This window comes from Cetorhinus maximus, chromosome 5, assembly GCF_964194155.1.
Source record: "Cetorhinus maximus chromosome 5, sCetMax3.hap1.1, whole genome shotgun sequence".
NCBI lineage: Eukaryota > Metazoa > Chordata > Chondrichthyes > Lamniformes > Cetorhinidae > Cetorhinus > Cetorhinus maximus.
This window is the reverse complement of record NC_135883.1, coordinates 22,419,331-22,430,946: the sequence shown is the minus strand read 5'-3', so window position 1 is coordinate 22,430,946 and position 11,616 is coordinate 22,419,331. Positions and strand designations below refer to the sequence as shown.

The 11,616-nt window shown below is 45.5% G+C and overlaps 1 protein-coding gene across 1 annotated transcript in view; it reads left to right on the top strand.

Annotated features, from left to right (window-relative positions):
• Positions 1 to 1,039: 1,039 nt before the first annotated feature.
• Positions 1,040 to 11,616, top strand: part of mycn (MYCN proto-oncogene, bHLH transcription factor) — a 48,235-nt gene continuing 37,658 nt past the window's right edge. The window contains exons 1-2 of the mRNA XM_078541402.1: positions 1,040 to 1,214; positions 6,952 to 7,007. Of these exons, the coding sequence (XP_078397528.1) occupies positions 1,040 to 1,214; positions 6,952 to 7,007 (231 nt within the window). The remainder of the gene's footprint in view (positions 1,215 to 6,951; positions 7,008 to 11,616) is intronic.

The following is an 11,616-nucleotide window of genomic DNA, read 5'->3' as shown; positions in this document are numbered from 1 at the left end:
TTGAAAGTTACTGTTGAATGTGCTTTCACCACCCTTTCAGGTAGTACATTTTGTATTCTCATGGTCAATTCCTTTCATTATTTTAATGCTTCTATAGCAACTGTCACTCAGGTTGAAAAAGCTGTGGTAGAAAGCACTTTAAGATGTTTCAAACTGCATGGTGCTAAAAAAAAAAGTTAGGAGCCTAGATAATTTGTTCTTTTCAGTCTCCTTTCCTTTAAGGAAAGCAATTTAAATTCTGTGAATTTCTTTTCATAACTTTAGAGTTCCATATTATCTTGTCACATTATTCTGTACCCTAACCAATATGCTTTTGAAAGCAAAGTAGCCAAAACTGGATACATAGGAATACTTCCCTGATTCTGCTAGAGAGGAATCAGGAGCTCATTTGGAGAGAGGGCTACTACACTATAGTCCTGATGCTCTGTCCCATGATCCCTGCAAGCTAGGCTTTCCCTTGGGAAAACAGATCACTGAATTATCCCAAATATTCCAACTGCAGACATACAAGTTTGGAATAAGTTGTTTCACCTTAAAATCAAATAACATTGAGATCCATCCTTTATTGATGACAGCTCCAAATTAGTAAGAGGTTAAAAATCACACTCAAATTATTTTCCTTTTCCAGCTTAGAAAATAAACTTCCTATCTAGTAACCTTGGTTTAATGGTAGCATTCTCACCTTCAAATCAGAAGGTTTTGGATTCATGTCCACACCAGAGATCAAAGTACATAATCTAGACTGTGAGACTGCTGCACACTCAGATGTGCTGGCCTCCAGATAAGCCTGAGGACGCATCTTCCCTCACAGGTGGACATAAGGAATCCCATGGCATGGTTTGAAGAAGGGCAGAGGATTTTGCATGGTGCTCAGGCCAATATTTATCCTTCAAACAAAGGAACGTTACCCAGTTATTTATCCAATTGCTGTTTGTGGGAGCTTGCTGTGCATGAATTGGCTGCCACATTTCCCTACATTGTGACAATGACAATAGGTTGGATTTTCTGGCTAGCATCAGGACACTAACATTGGGCCTATATGAGAGTCCTGAGTCCGCCCATGTTGTCAGTTCACCCATCGTTACAACAGCCTGGGGGCATCGTCACAATTGGCCGCCTCCACACTTGCCTTCTTAAGGACAGCGGGGAGAGTCTTGCTGCGGACTCATTCAAAGTGTCCCAGCGAGGTGAGACCAGCAGCCCAACTGGGAGAGGTAACCACTGCCGAGACAGGCAGATAAATGCGAGAGCTTATTAACAAGGAGACACGCTCAGTTACCTGTACAGAAGTCATCAAACAAAGGGGCCCAGTGGAGCCATTGGAGTGGAGGGGAAACCCCTCCTCAGGATTAAAAGTGACTGAGGAGGTTGCAGCCTTTGATCCCGGCCTGCATCCCCATTACTGGGGCATGGAACATGGCTCCAATGGTCCACTGGTCTGCCGCCGGGAGGCTGCCTCAATTGAGCTGCCAGCCTCTGCACACAGTGGGTGGGGGCCGGTGTGGTGGTACTCCGACATTGGTTAAATATCGGTGCCAGCACAAAATGGCCCCTAAGTGGGGCTTTAATTGCATTAATTGACTGTTTGTCTCCTTGGTGCAGTGTCTCCCTGGTAAAACTCCTCGCAAGCAGGAATGCATCCAGGAGCCACCCCTATGTGGCTCTCCACTATGTTTCAAAAGTATTTCATTGGCTTTAAAGCACTTTGGAACATTCTGAAGTCATGAAAGGTGTTATGTAAATGCAAGTCTTTCTTAATGTTTTCTTTTTGCCATCATATATTTATCTACAAAAAAATTGAAACTTCCTCAGTTCAGCCATCCATTAAATTGGTAGAAAATTCTTTCAATGCTACCAGTCTCTCTTACACTTCTCGCCTGTCATAGCTTGAGGTCATCAGCAAATTATATATTATTTCAAGAAGCTTTGCCTTCATTGTTATTTCAGCATAATGGGAACGGTGCCAAGCCTTGTGAATTTCCACTGATCATCACAGCCAGCCCATCCCAGTAGAGCAGCTCCCAGTTACATCAACCTCTGCTTTCTACAGCTAAGCCAGTTTCCAGCTCAGCTGGCCAGGTTGTCATTAATCGCATGACCCGCAATATTCCTTGCAAAGCTGATTTGTGCCACTTTATCGAATGCCTTCTGAAAAATCAAGTAGATCCTGCTCACTAGATTGCACTCTACCAGCATAGCTTCTCATTTCTGAAGACTGGTTTGAAGAATTCATTTTGTAACTCATTTATTTCCCGTCCTGTTAAAATATTTGCAGTCATCACTTCTGGTATAAAGCACAAAAAATATTGCACTATACCGTTTATTTGAACAACTATCATATATCTGATGGCCAATCAGCACCTGAATTGGACACTCACATCAAATAGATTTTGCTCCAGACTCTACTAATCTCAAAGAAGAAATCCAGTTTTCCATTTATTGATGCATTTTTACAATTTGATATTGAATGTTCATTTGTAGGAACATAGGAACAGGAGAAGGCCGTTCAGCCCATCGAGCCTGCTCCGCCATTCAATATGATTGAATACGGCTGACCGAACACTTCAATGCCTTTTACTCACACTATCCCCATAACCCTTTATGTTATTGTTAATCAGTAATCTATCAATCTCTATCTTAAACATACTTAATGATTGAGCTTCCACAGCCCTCTGGTGTAGAGAATTCCAAAGATTCACAACCCTCTGAGTAAAGAAATTTCTCCTCATCTCGGTCCTAAGTGGCTTCCCCCTTATTTTGAAATTGTGTCCCCTGGTTCTACACCCCCCAACCAGGGGAAACATCTTACCTGCATCTACCCTGTCTACTCCTTTAAGTATTTTGTAGGTTTCAATGAGATCACCTCTCATTCTTCAAAACTCTAGAGAATACAGGCCCAGTTTGCCCAATCTCTCTTCATAAGACAGTCCCGCTATCCCTGGAACAAGTCTGGTGAACCTTTGTTGCACTCCCTCAATGGCAATAATATCCTTTTTGAGGTAAAGAGACCAAAACTTCACACAGTACTCCAGGTGCGGTCTAACCAGGTATCTGTACAATTGAAGCAAGACTTCACTACTCCTGTACTCAAATCCTCTTGTGATAAAGGCTATCATTCCATTTGCCTTCCTAATAGCTTGCTGAATCTGCATGTTAGTCTTCAGTGACTTATGGACAAAGACCCTTTGTACATCTACACTTTGTAATCGCTTACCATTTAGGAAATACTCTGCACATCTGTTCCTTCAACAAAGTGGATAACCTCGCATTTTTCCACATTATATTCCATCTGCCCTGTTCTTGCCCACTCACTAAGTCTGTCCAAATCCTCCTGTAGCCACTTTACATCTTCCTCACAGCATACATTCCCGCCTAGCTTTGTAATATCCGTGAACTTAGAAATATTACATTTGGTCCCCACATCCAAATCATTGATACATATGGTGAACAGCTAGGGCCCAGGTACTGATCTTTGCGGTACCCCACTCGTCTCAAGCTGCCAATGCGAGAATGAGCTGTTTATTCCTACTCTCTATTCCCTGCCTGTTAACCAATCCTTAATCCTTGCCAGTATATTGCCTCCTTTCCCATGTGCTTTTATTTTGCTAATCAACCTCCTGTGGGGGACTTTATCAAAAGCCTTCTGAAAATCCAAGTATACCACGTTCATCGGCTCTCCTTTATCAATTTTGTTAATAACATCCTCAAAAAACTCCCACAAGTTCATCAAACATGATTTCCCATTCACAAATCCAAGCTGACTATGCCCGATTAGATCATGATTATTCAGGTATCCATTTATCACATCCTTTATAATAGATTATAATATTTTCCTTACTACTAATGTAAGGCTAACAGGTCTGTAGTTCCCTGTTTTCTCTCTCCCCACTCTTCTTAAATAGTGGAGTGACAATTGCTATCTTCCAATCTCCAGGAACCATTCCAGAATCTATAGAATTTTGGAAAATGATCACAAATGCATCCACTATCTCTACAGCAACCTCTTTCAACACTCTGGGATGCAGAATATCAGGTCCCAGGGACTTATCAACTTTCAGTCCCATTAATTTCTCCAATACAACCTTCTTACTTATTCTAATTTCCTTCAACCCCTCATTCTCTGTAGTCCCTTGGACCTCTAAATCTGGGAGATTTCCTGTATCTTCCTCAGTGAAAACAGACACAAAGTAATAATTTAGCTTCTCTGGCATTTCTCTATTCCCCATTATGAATTCTCCTGACTCTGCCTCCAATGGACCCACATTTGTCTTAGCCAAACATTTCCTTTTTACATACCTATAGAAGCTTTTACAGTCTGTTTTTATGTTTTTTGCTAAATTGCATTCATATTCTATTCTCCCTTTCTATACCAGTTTCTTGGTCTTCCTTTGATGTATTTTAAAAACCTCCCAATCCTCAGGTTTACAACTACTTCTGGCAACTTTATAAGCCTTTTCTTTTAATCTTATACAATCCTTAACTTCCTTTGTCAGTCATGGTTGACTGACTTTTTTTGGGTTTTTGCACCTTGAAGGAATGTATAAGTGCTGTAAGCTATATAATAGTTCTTCGAAGACTATCCATTGCCTATATGCAGTCATACCTTTTAATGTATTTTCCCCCAATCCACCTCAGTCAATTTGTCCCTCATGCCTTCCTAATTTCCTTTATTCAACTTTAACACCCTTGCTTCAGAGTGAACTACCTCACTTTCAAACATAATATAAAATTCTACCGTATTATGGTCATTCATCCTTAAAGTTTCTTTTACAACAAGATTATTAATTAGCCCTTTTTCATTACATTATACTAGATCTAAAATAGCCTTCCTCTAGTCAGCTCCCCAACATAACTGCTCTAAAAAACCATCCCTAAAACGCTCCAGAAACTCGTCTTCCATAGCATTAGTGTTCAATTGGTTTACCCAGTCGAGATGCAGATTCAAGTCACCCATGATTACTGTATTGCCCATGCTATATGCTTCTCTCACCTCTTGATTAATACCATGCCCCACATTACCATTACTGTTTGGTGGCCTATAAGCAACTCCAATCAATGTCTGCTGCCCTTTGCTGTTTCTTAGCTCCACCCAAACAGATTCCACACATGGTTCTTCTGATCTGAGATGCTCCCTTACTAATGCACAGTTCCCATCCCTTATTATCAGCACAATTCCACCTCCTTTCCCTTTATCAGAGCTCTGAAGAAGAGTCATATGGACTCAAAATGTTAACTCTGTCTTTCTCTCCACAGATGCTGTCAGACCTGTTGAGTTTTTCCAGCAATTTTTGTTTTTGTTTCAGATTTCCAACATCCGTAGTATTTTGCATTTATCCTTTCCCTTCTTGTCTGCCTTTCCTAAAGGTCGAATATCCTTGAATATTCAGTTCCCAGTCTTGGTCACCATGCAGCCATGTTTCCGTAATGGCAGTTATATTATAGCCATTTACCTCTATTTGTGTCTTTAAATCATCTACCTTATTGTGAATGCTGCACGCATTCAGGTAGAGTGCCTTAACTTTGTCTTTTTGACATCATTTTGCATTCGAAGCATACTCAATGCCCTGCTTTGTCTCTCCTGCCTTCTAGTCTCATTACTGCTTCGTGTTACCAACTTTACTTCCATCCAATTTGGGCCACCCCTCAGGCTCCCATCCCTCTGACAAGCTAGTTTAAACCCACCCCAACAGCACTGGCAAATCTCCCTGTGAGTATATCAGTCCCAGTCCTGTTAAAATGTAACCCGTCCAGCTTCTACAGGTCCCGCCTGCCCCAGAACCGGTCCCAATGCCTCAGAAATCTTATGTCCTCCGTCCTACACCAATTCTCCAGCCACATATTTAATCGATCAATCCTCCTATTCCTATGCTCACTAGCACGTGGCACTGGGAGTAATCCTGAGCTTACTGCTCTTGTGGTCCTGCTTTTTAATTCCCTTCCTAACTCCGTGAAATCTGCTTTCAGGACCTCATCCCTCTCCTTATCTATGTCGTTGATACTAATGTGGACCACGACTTCTGGCTGATCCCCCTCCCCCCGAAGGATATCCTGTAGCTGCTCCGTGACATCCTTGACCCTGGCACCAGGTAGGCAACACACTATCCTTGAGTCACATTTACTGATTTACTGTTGCAGAAATGTCTGTCTGATCCCCTGACTATGGAACCCCCTATCACTATTTCCCTTCCATTCTTCTTCCTCCCCACCTGTACAGCTGAGCCGCCCATGGTACCATAGGCTTGGGTCTAGCTGCACTCCCCTGAGGAACCATCGTTCTCATCAGTATCCAAAATGGAAAACTGATTAGCAAGCAGGATAGACTCAGGGGACTCCTGCGCTACCTGCCTGGTTCTCTTAGACCGTCTGGCGGTCACCCATTCCCTCTCTGGCTGTACGCTTCTGACCTGTGGTGTGACCACCTCCCTAACCATGCTATCCACGTAGTCCTCTGCCTCGCAGGTGCGCAACAGTGACTCCAGCCGCCGCTCAAAGTCCAAAACGCGGAGCTCAGCTTGTGCAGCTGGTGACACTTCCTACAGATGTGTTTGTCTGGGACACATGGTGCGTTCATGACTTCACACATACCGCAGGATGCACACTCCACTTGGCCGAGCTGACCTGCCATCCCATAACTCTAAAAACTATTTATTACGCTTATAATAAATAGAATGAGTAGAATAAATTGCTAGTAACTTAACTTTACTACACATACGCTAACTTTATCTTACTTTGGTTTACTTTATTATTTTATTTCACTTTGACTTGATTTCACTTTACTTCCCTATTGCTAGTGTTCCTTACTGAAATCCAAGTAGCTACTTCTTTGTAAATTATATGTTTTTCTAATTTTAAGCTATTTAAACACACTCCCTAACAGCAGCTTCTCACCAACCAATGAACTTACAGTTTTCCTGTGATCCAGTCACTCCTGGATTCTTCTTTCAAACTCAGCCCGCTGCCTGAGTAGAGGTGTCCCTCGCAGGCCTGGCTGTCTCCGCTCCCGGAAGGTGAGTGAAGGCCCCGAGACTCGCCCTCTATTTATCTGCTGCCCAAGTAGAGCTGTCCCTTACTGATCCGGCTTTCTCTGCTCCCGGAAGGTTATACTTCCAGTGCAGGTATACTGATCCTTAGTGGCAATTGATTGGAGGAGCTCCATTTTCTATATATGCCTATCAACTCTGCAGTTGTAATTGCGATTTGTTTTTTGTGCGTATGCACAATATGTATTGGGTGCGTATTATAGAGTGAACAGGACAGGCAGCAGGAAATAGAAGAAGGTAGAGGGACTTGAAATGGCTAACTGGCCAGACTGCTGTGAAAATACCTCATATCCCTTTAATACCTCCTGTCACGAAAATGGACACGATGATGGAGTGAGAGCCACTTACAACTTCGCCAACTAGCTACGGGCATATTGAATTCTTTAAAGAAGACCTATATTTTTTTTTAAAATGCAACTAAAAACTCTGATCAGAAGATGGCTGATACTGTAAAGTGATCATTTTCTGGAAAATTCCGATGTGGATTATACTGACAGACCCATCCTGGAAACATGGAATTTCACACCTGGAGAGGTGTCAAGGCCCACTTCAAACAGAGACACTTGAAAGGAAGGCATGGAAAATGCAAAAGACTGGACTTTAATCTTCTGAGTTTGTGAAGACAATGGAATATGCACCCCCGCCACCCCCCACACCCCCCAGCCAGCTACATCTCATCAGACATCCAAAAACTCATCCCCTGTTGATTTATGTCTCAGAATGCGTCAAAAGGTTTCTGGGATGAAAACAAAATGGATTTTGGATGCAAGACATGCCTATTTCCCCTCCCGGGAATACACTGAAAAATGAACTTAAAAGTGGTTCTGACCATTGTTTGGCAGTGACAGAAGCAAGAAGAAACACCCGCCTTCTAATTTACCCCTGCAGGGTCAAGCAGGCTATCTCTGGATCGCTTCAGCAACCCTGCAGACGGAGCGCAGCGTAGATACACCTGGTCGCGGCCAGACGGGTCCATTCGTTCCAGGATAGACTTCCTGTTTGTGTCCCGTGCATTCACAGTCAGATCCACCGAGGTCAAGCCGGTGTTCTTCTCTGACCACTGCCTCCTACTGGCGGACTGCCACTTGGAGGAAGACCTGAGGGTGGGCAGGGGGGCATGGAAGCTAAATGTGCAACTGCTGACCCCAGAGAACATTGAGGAGCTCAAGAGGGATTACAAAGGTTGGAGAACCGTGAAACCCCTCTTTGAGTCCCTGACACACTGGTGGGAAGTGATCAAGGGAAGCATCAAGAGGTTTTTCATCCGCAAAGGCACCCAGAAAGCTAGAAAGGAACAGAGGGAAATGTCCCGACTCCAGGAAAAGATGCAGAATCTGCTCCGGCTGCAGTCGATGGGGGTCGATGTCAAGGAGGAGCTCCAAGAGGTGAAGGGCCAGCAAGCCTCGCACTTTGCCTCGGAGGCCTCCAAGATCATCTTCCGTTCCAGAGTCCGCTCCGTGGAGCAGGATGAGACGTGCTCACGTTTCTTCTTCCAAAAGGTACACAGAGAGCGCTCTGTGATCAGCAGCCTGAAGGAAGAAGACGGCTCAGTAAAGTCATCACGGTCCGACATTCTGAGGATCAGCAAATCCTTTTATGCCGGACTGTATGACGTGAAGCCCACGGACAGCACGGCCTCCCAGTCCTTCCTGTCCTCTATCACGGAGGTCTTAGACCACAGTACGCGGGAGAGCCTGGACAAACCGCTAACTCCTGACGAACTGACTAAGGCCCTCGAGTCCTTCGAGAAGAGTAAAACCCCCGGAAGCGACGGCTTGCCGGCGGAGTTGTATTCGGCTCTGTGGGACTTGATCGGCCCAGACCTGCTAGAAGTGTACGAGAGTATGCTCCTGGCCGGTAGTATGTCAGAATCCATGAGGAAAGGCATCATCACCCTCATCTACAAGCACAAGGGGGAAAGGGAGGAAATTAGAAATTGGCGACCCATTTCACTGTTGAATATGGACTATAAGATTCTGTCCAAGGTCATCGCCAATCGGGTCAAATCCGCTCTGGAATTGGTGATTCACCCTGACCAGACCTGCTCTGTGCCAGGCAGGAAGATCTCTGACAGCCTGGCGCTGCTCAGGGATACGATTGCCTATGTACAGGACAGGGGTGTGGATACCTGCCTCATCAGCTTGGATCAGGAGAAGGCCTTTGACAGAATATCGCACACCTACATGGGGGATGTGCTCTCCAAAATGGGGTTTGGGGAGGGAATTCGAAATTGGATCCAACTGCTCTACACTAACATCAGTAGCGCAGTCTCAATCAATGGGTGGGAAACAGATAGCTTTCCGATTAAATCTGGAGTCAGGCAGGGCTGTCCTCTCTCGCCTGTCCTTTTCGTGTGCTGCATAGAACCCTTTGCCGAGTCCATCAGGAAGGATCCGGGCATAAGAGGAGTGACGATCCCAGGCAGTGGAGGCACTCAGGTAAAAGCCTCCCTGTACATGGACGACGTCGCCGTCTTCTGCTCGGATCCGCTGTCGGTGCGCAGACTGATGCACATCTGCGACCAGTTCGAACTGGCCTCGGGAGCCAAGGTAAATCGTGGGAAGAGCGAGGCCATGTTCTTTGGGAACTGGGCTGACCGATCCTTTGTCCCATTCACTGTCAGGGCTGACGGCCTGAAGGTGCTGGGGATATGGTTCGGAGGGACCGGGGCATGCGTTAGAAACTGGAAGGAGCGAGTGGCTATGGTGAAAAGGAAACTGGGCATGTGGGAGCGACGCTCCCTCTCCATTGCGGGTAAGAACCTGGTCATCAGGTGTGAGGTACTCTCGCTGTTGCTGTACGTGGCGCAGGTCTGGCCCATTCCAGACTCCTGCGCAACGGCGATCACTCGAGCCATCTTCCGCTTTATCTGGAGGTCGAAAATGGATCGTGTCCGCAGGGACGCGATGTACAAGCCTCTAGATAAAGGGGGAAAAAACGTGCCCAACATCGCCCTCATACTGATGGCCACCTTTGTGTGCGGCTGCATCAAGCGGTGCGTAGACCCTCAGTACGCAAACACCAAGTGTCACTACGTGCTGAGGTTCTACCTGTCCCCGGTGTTGCGAAGGATGGGTCTGGCCACGCTGCCGCGGAACGCTCCAAGTAGTTGGACCGTGCCGTACCACCTGTCCCTGGTGGAAAAATTTATGCAGAAAAACACCTTTGACCACAAGTCCATCAGGCAGTGGTCAGCACGTAACGTCCTAGAGGCCCTGAGGGAAAAGGAGAGGGTGGACCCTGTGGGATGGTTCCCCGAGCAGACTGTCAAAGTCATTTGGCAGAATGCCTCATCGCCAGAACTTTCCAACAAGCACCAAGACGTAGCTTGGCTGGTGGTGAGAAAGGCCCTCCCCGTCAGATCCTTCCTACACGCCAGGAGTCTCACCCCCTCTGCACGTTGCCCTCGAGGTGGCTGTGGTGGGGAAGAGACCGTTGTTCACCTCCTTGTGGATTGTGCCTTTGCAAAGAAAGTCTGGAGAGAGATGCAGTGGTTGCTGTCGAGGTTCATCCCGAGCAGTTCTGTGACACAGGACTCTGTGCTCTACGGGCTGTTCCCAGGGACACACACCGAGACAAACATCAACTGCAGCTGGAGGATCATCAACTCGGTGAAAGACGCGCTTTGGTCTGCCCGAAACTTGTTGGTCTTCCAGCACAAAGAGTTGTCCCCGACCGATTGTTGCGGACTGGCACAATCCAAAGTCCAGGACTACGTGCTGAGGGACGCACTAAAGCTTGGGGCAGCTGCCGCAAAGGCGCAATGGGGAAGGGTCGCTGTCTAAGACCTTTCTACCACAGCGCACCGAGAGACTGGGAACTGTTTAGAGCCCCTCGGGCTGTACAGATCAAAATGAAAGGCTGTAAATGATTGTAATATTGTTTGTACTGATGCACCTGGTGATACATTTTGTAAAAGTTTAACCTGGATTGTACCCTTGTAATGTTGCTTTTGAAATGGTTTGGAATGTGATTGAAGATATTTTATGAATAAAGTATATTTTTGCAAAAAAAAAAAAAATCTCTCTCTCTCTCTCTTGCTAGAGACGAGTGCTTTACCAATAAGAACAACAAGAAGCAAGCAGGACCTCTCTCTCTGACTCTCTCTCTATTGCTGGAGGCAAGTTGTCAAGCCGAGATGGACAGCAAGCAGGAAGAAACAGGACAGCCTCCTTAGTCACCCCTGCAGAGACAAGCAGGTCATCACTCCCTCTGGGAACAGGCCGAATCTCCAACAGACTGCAAAATTGTCAAAGTCAGCTTTCCAGAGTTCTACCAAAATCACCTATCGGTCGCAACATACCACCATCTACACCTCACGGACAAGCCAAGGACTTAGTCGTATATTCTTTTTAACTTTTATTTGGATTCTTAATTTTCTTCTCTGATCTGTGCGTGCGTGTTGCATCTTTTATTATTTTTTTTCTCAGCTTTGGTGGTTAATAAACTCATATCTTTCTTTGACTCAAGAAAATACATTTGGACTGGAAAGGTATCCACGGGGGAAAGAATTTTAAACAAATCTTTGTTGCAACCAGCCAAGGGGGTTGGAAAAAAAAGGGGAGGCAGCTCATTC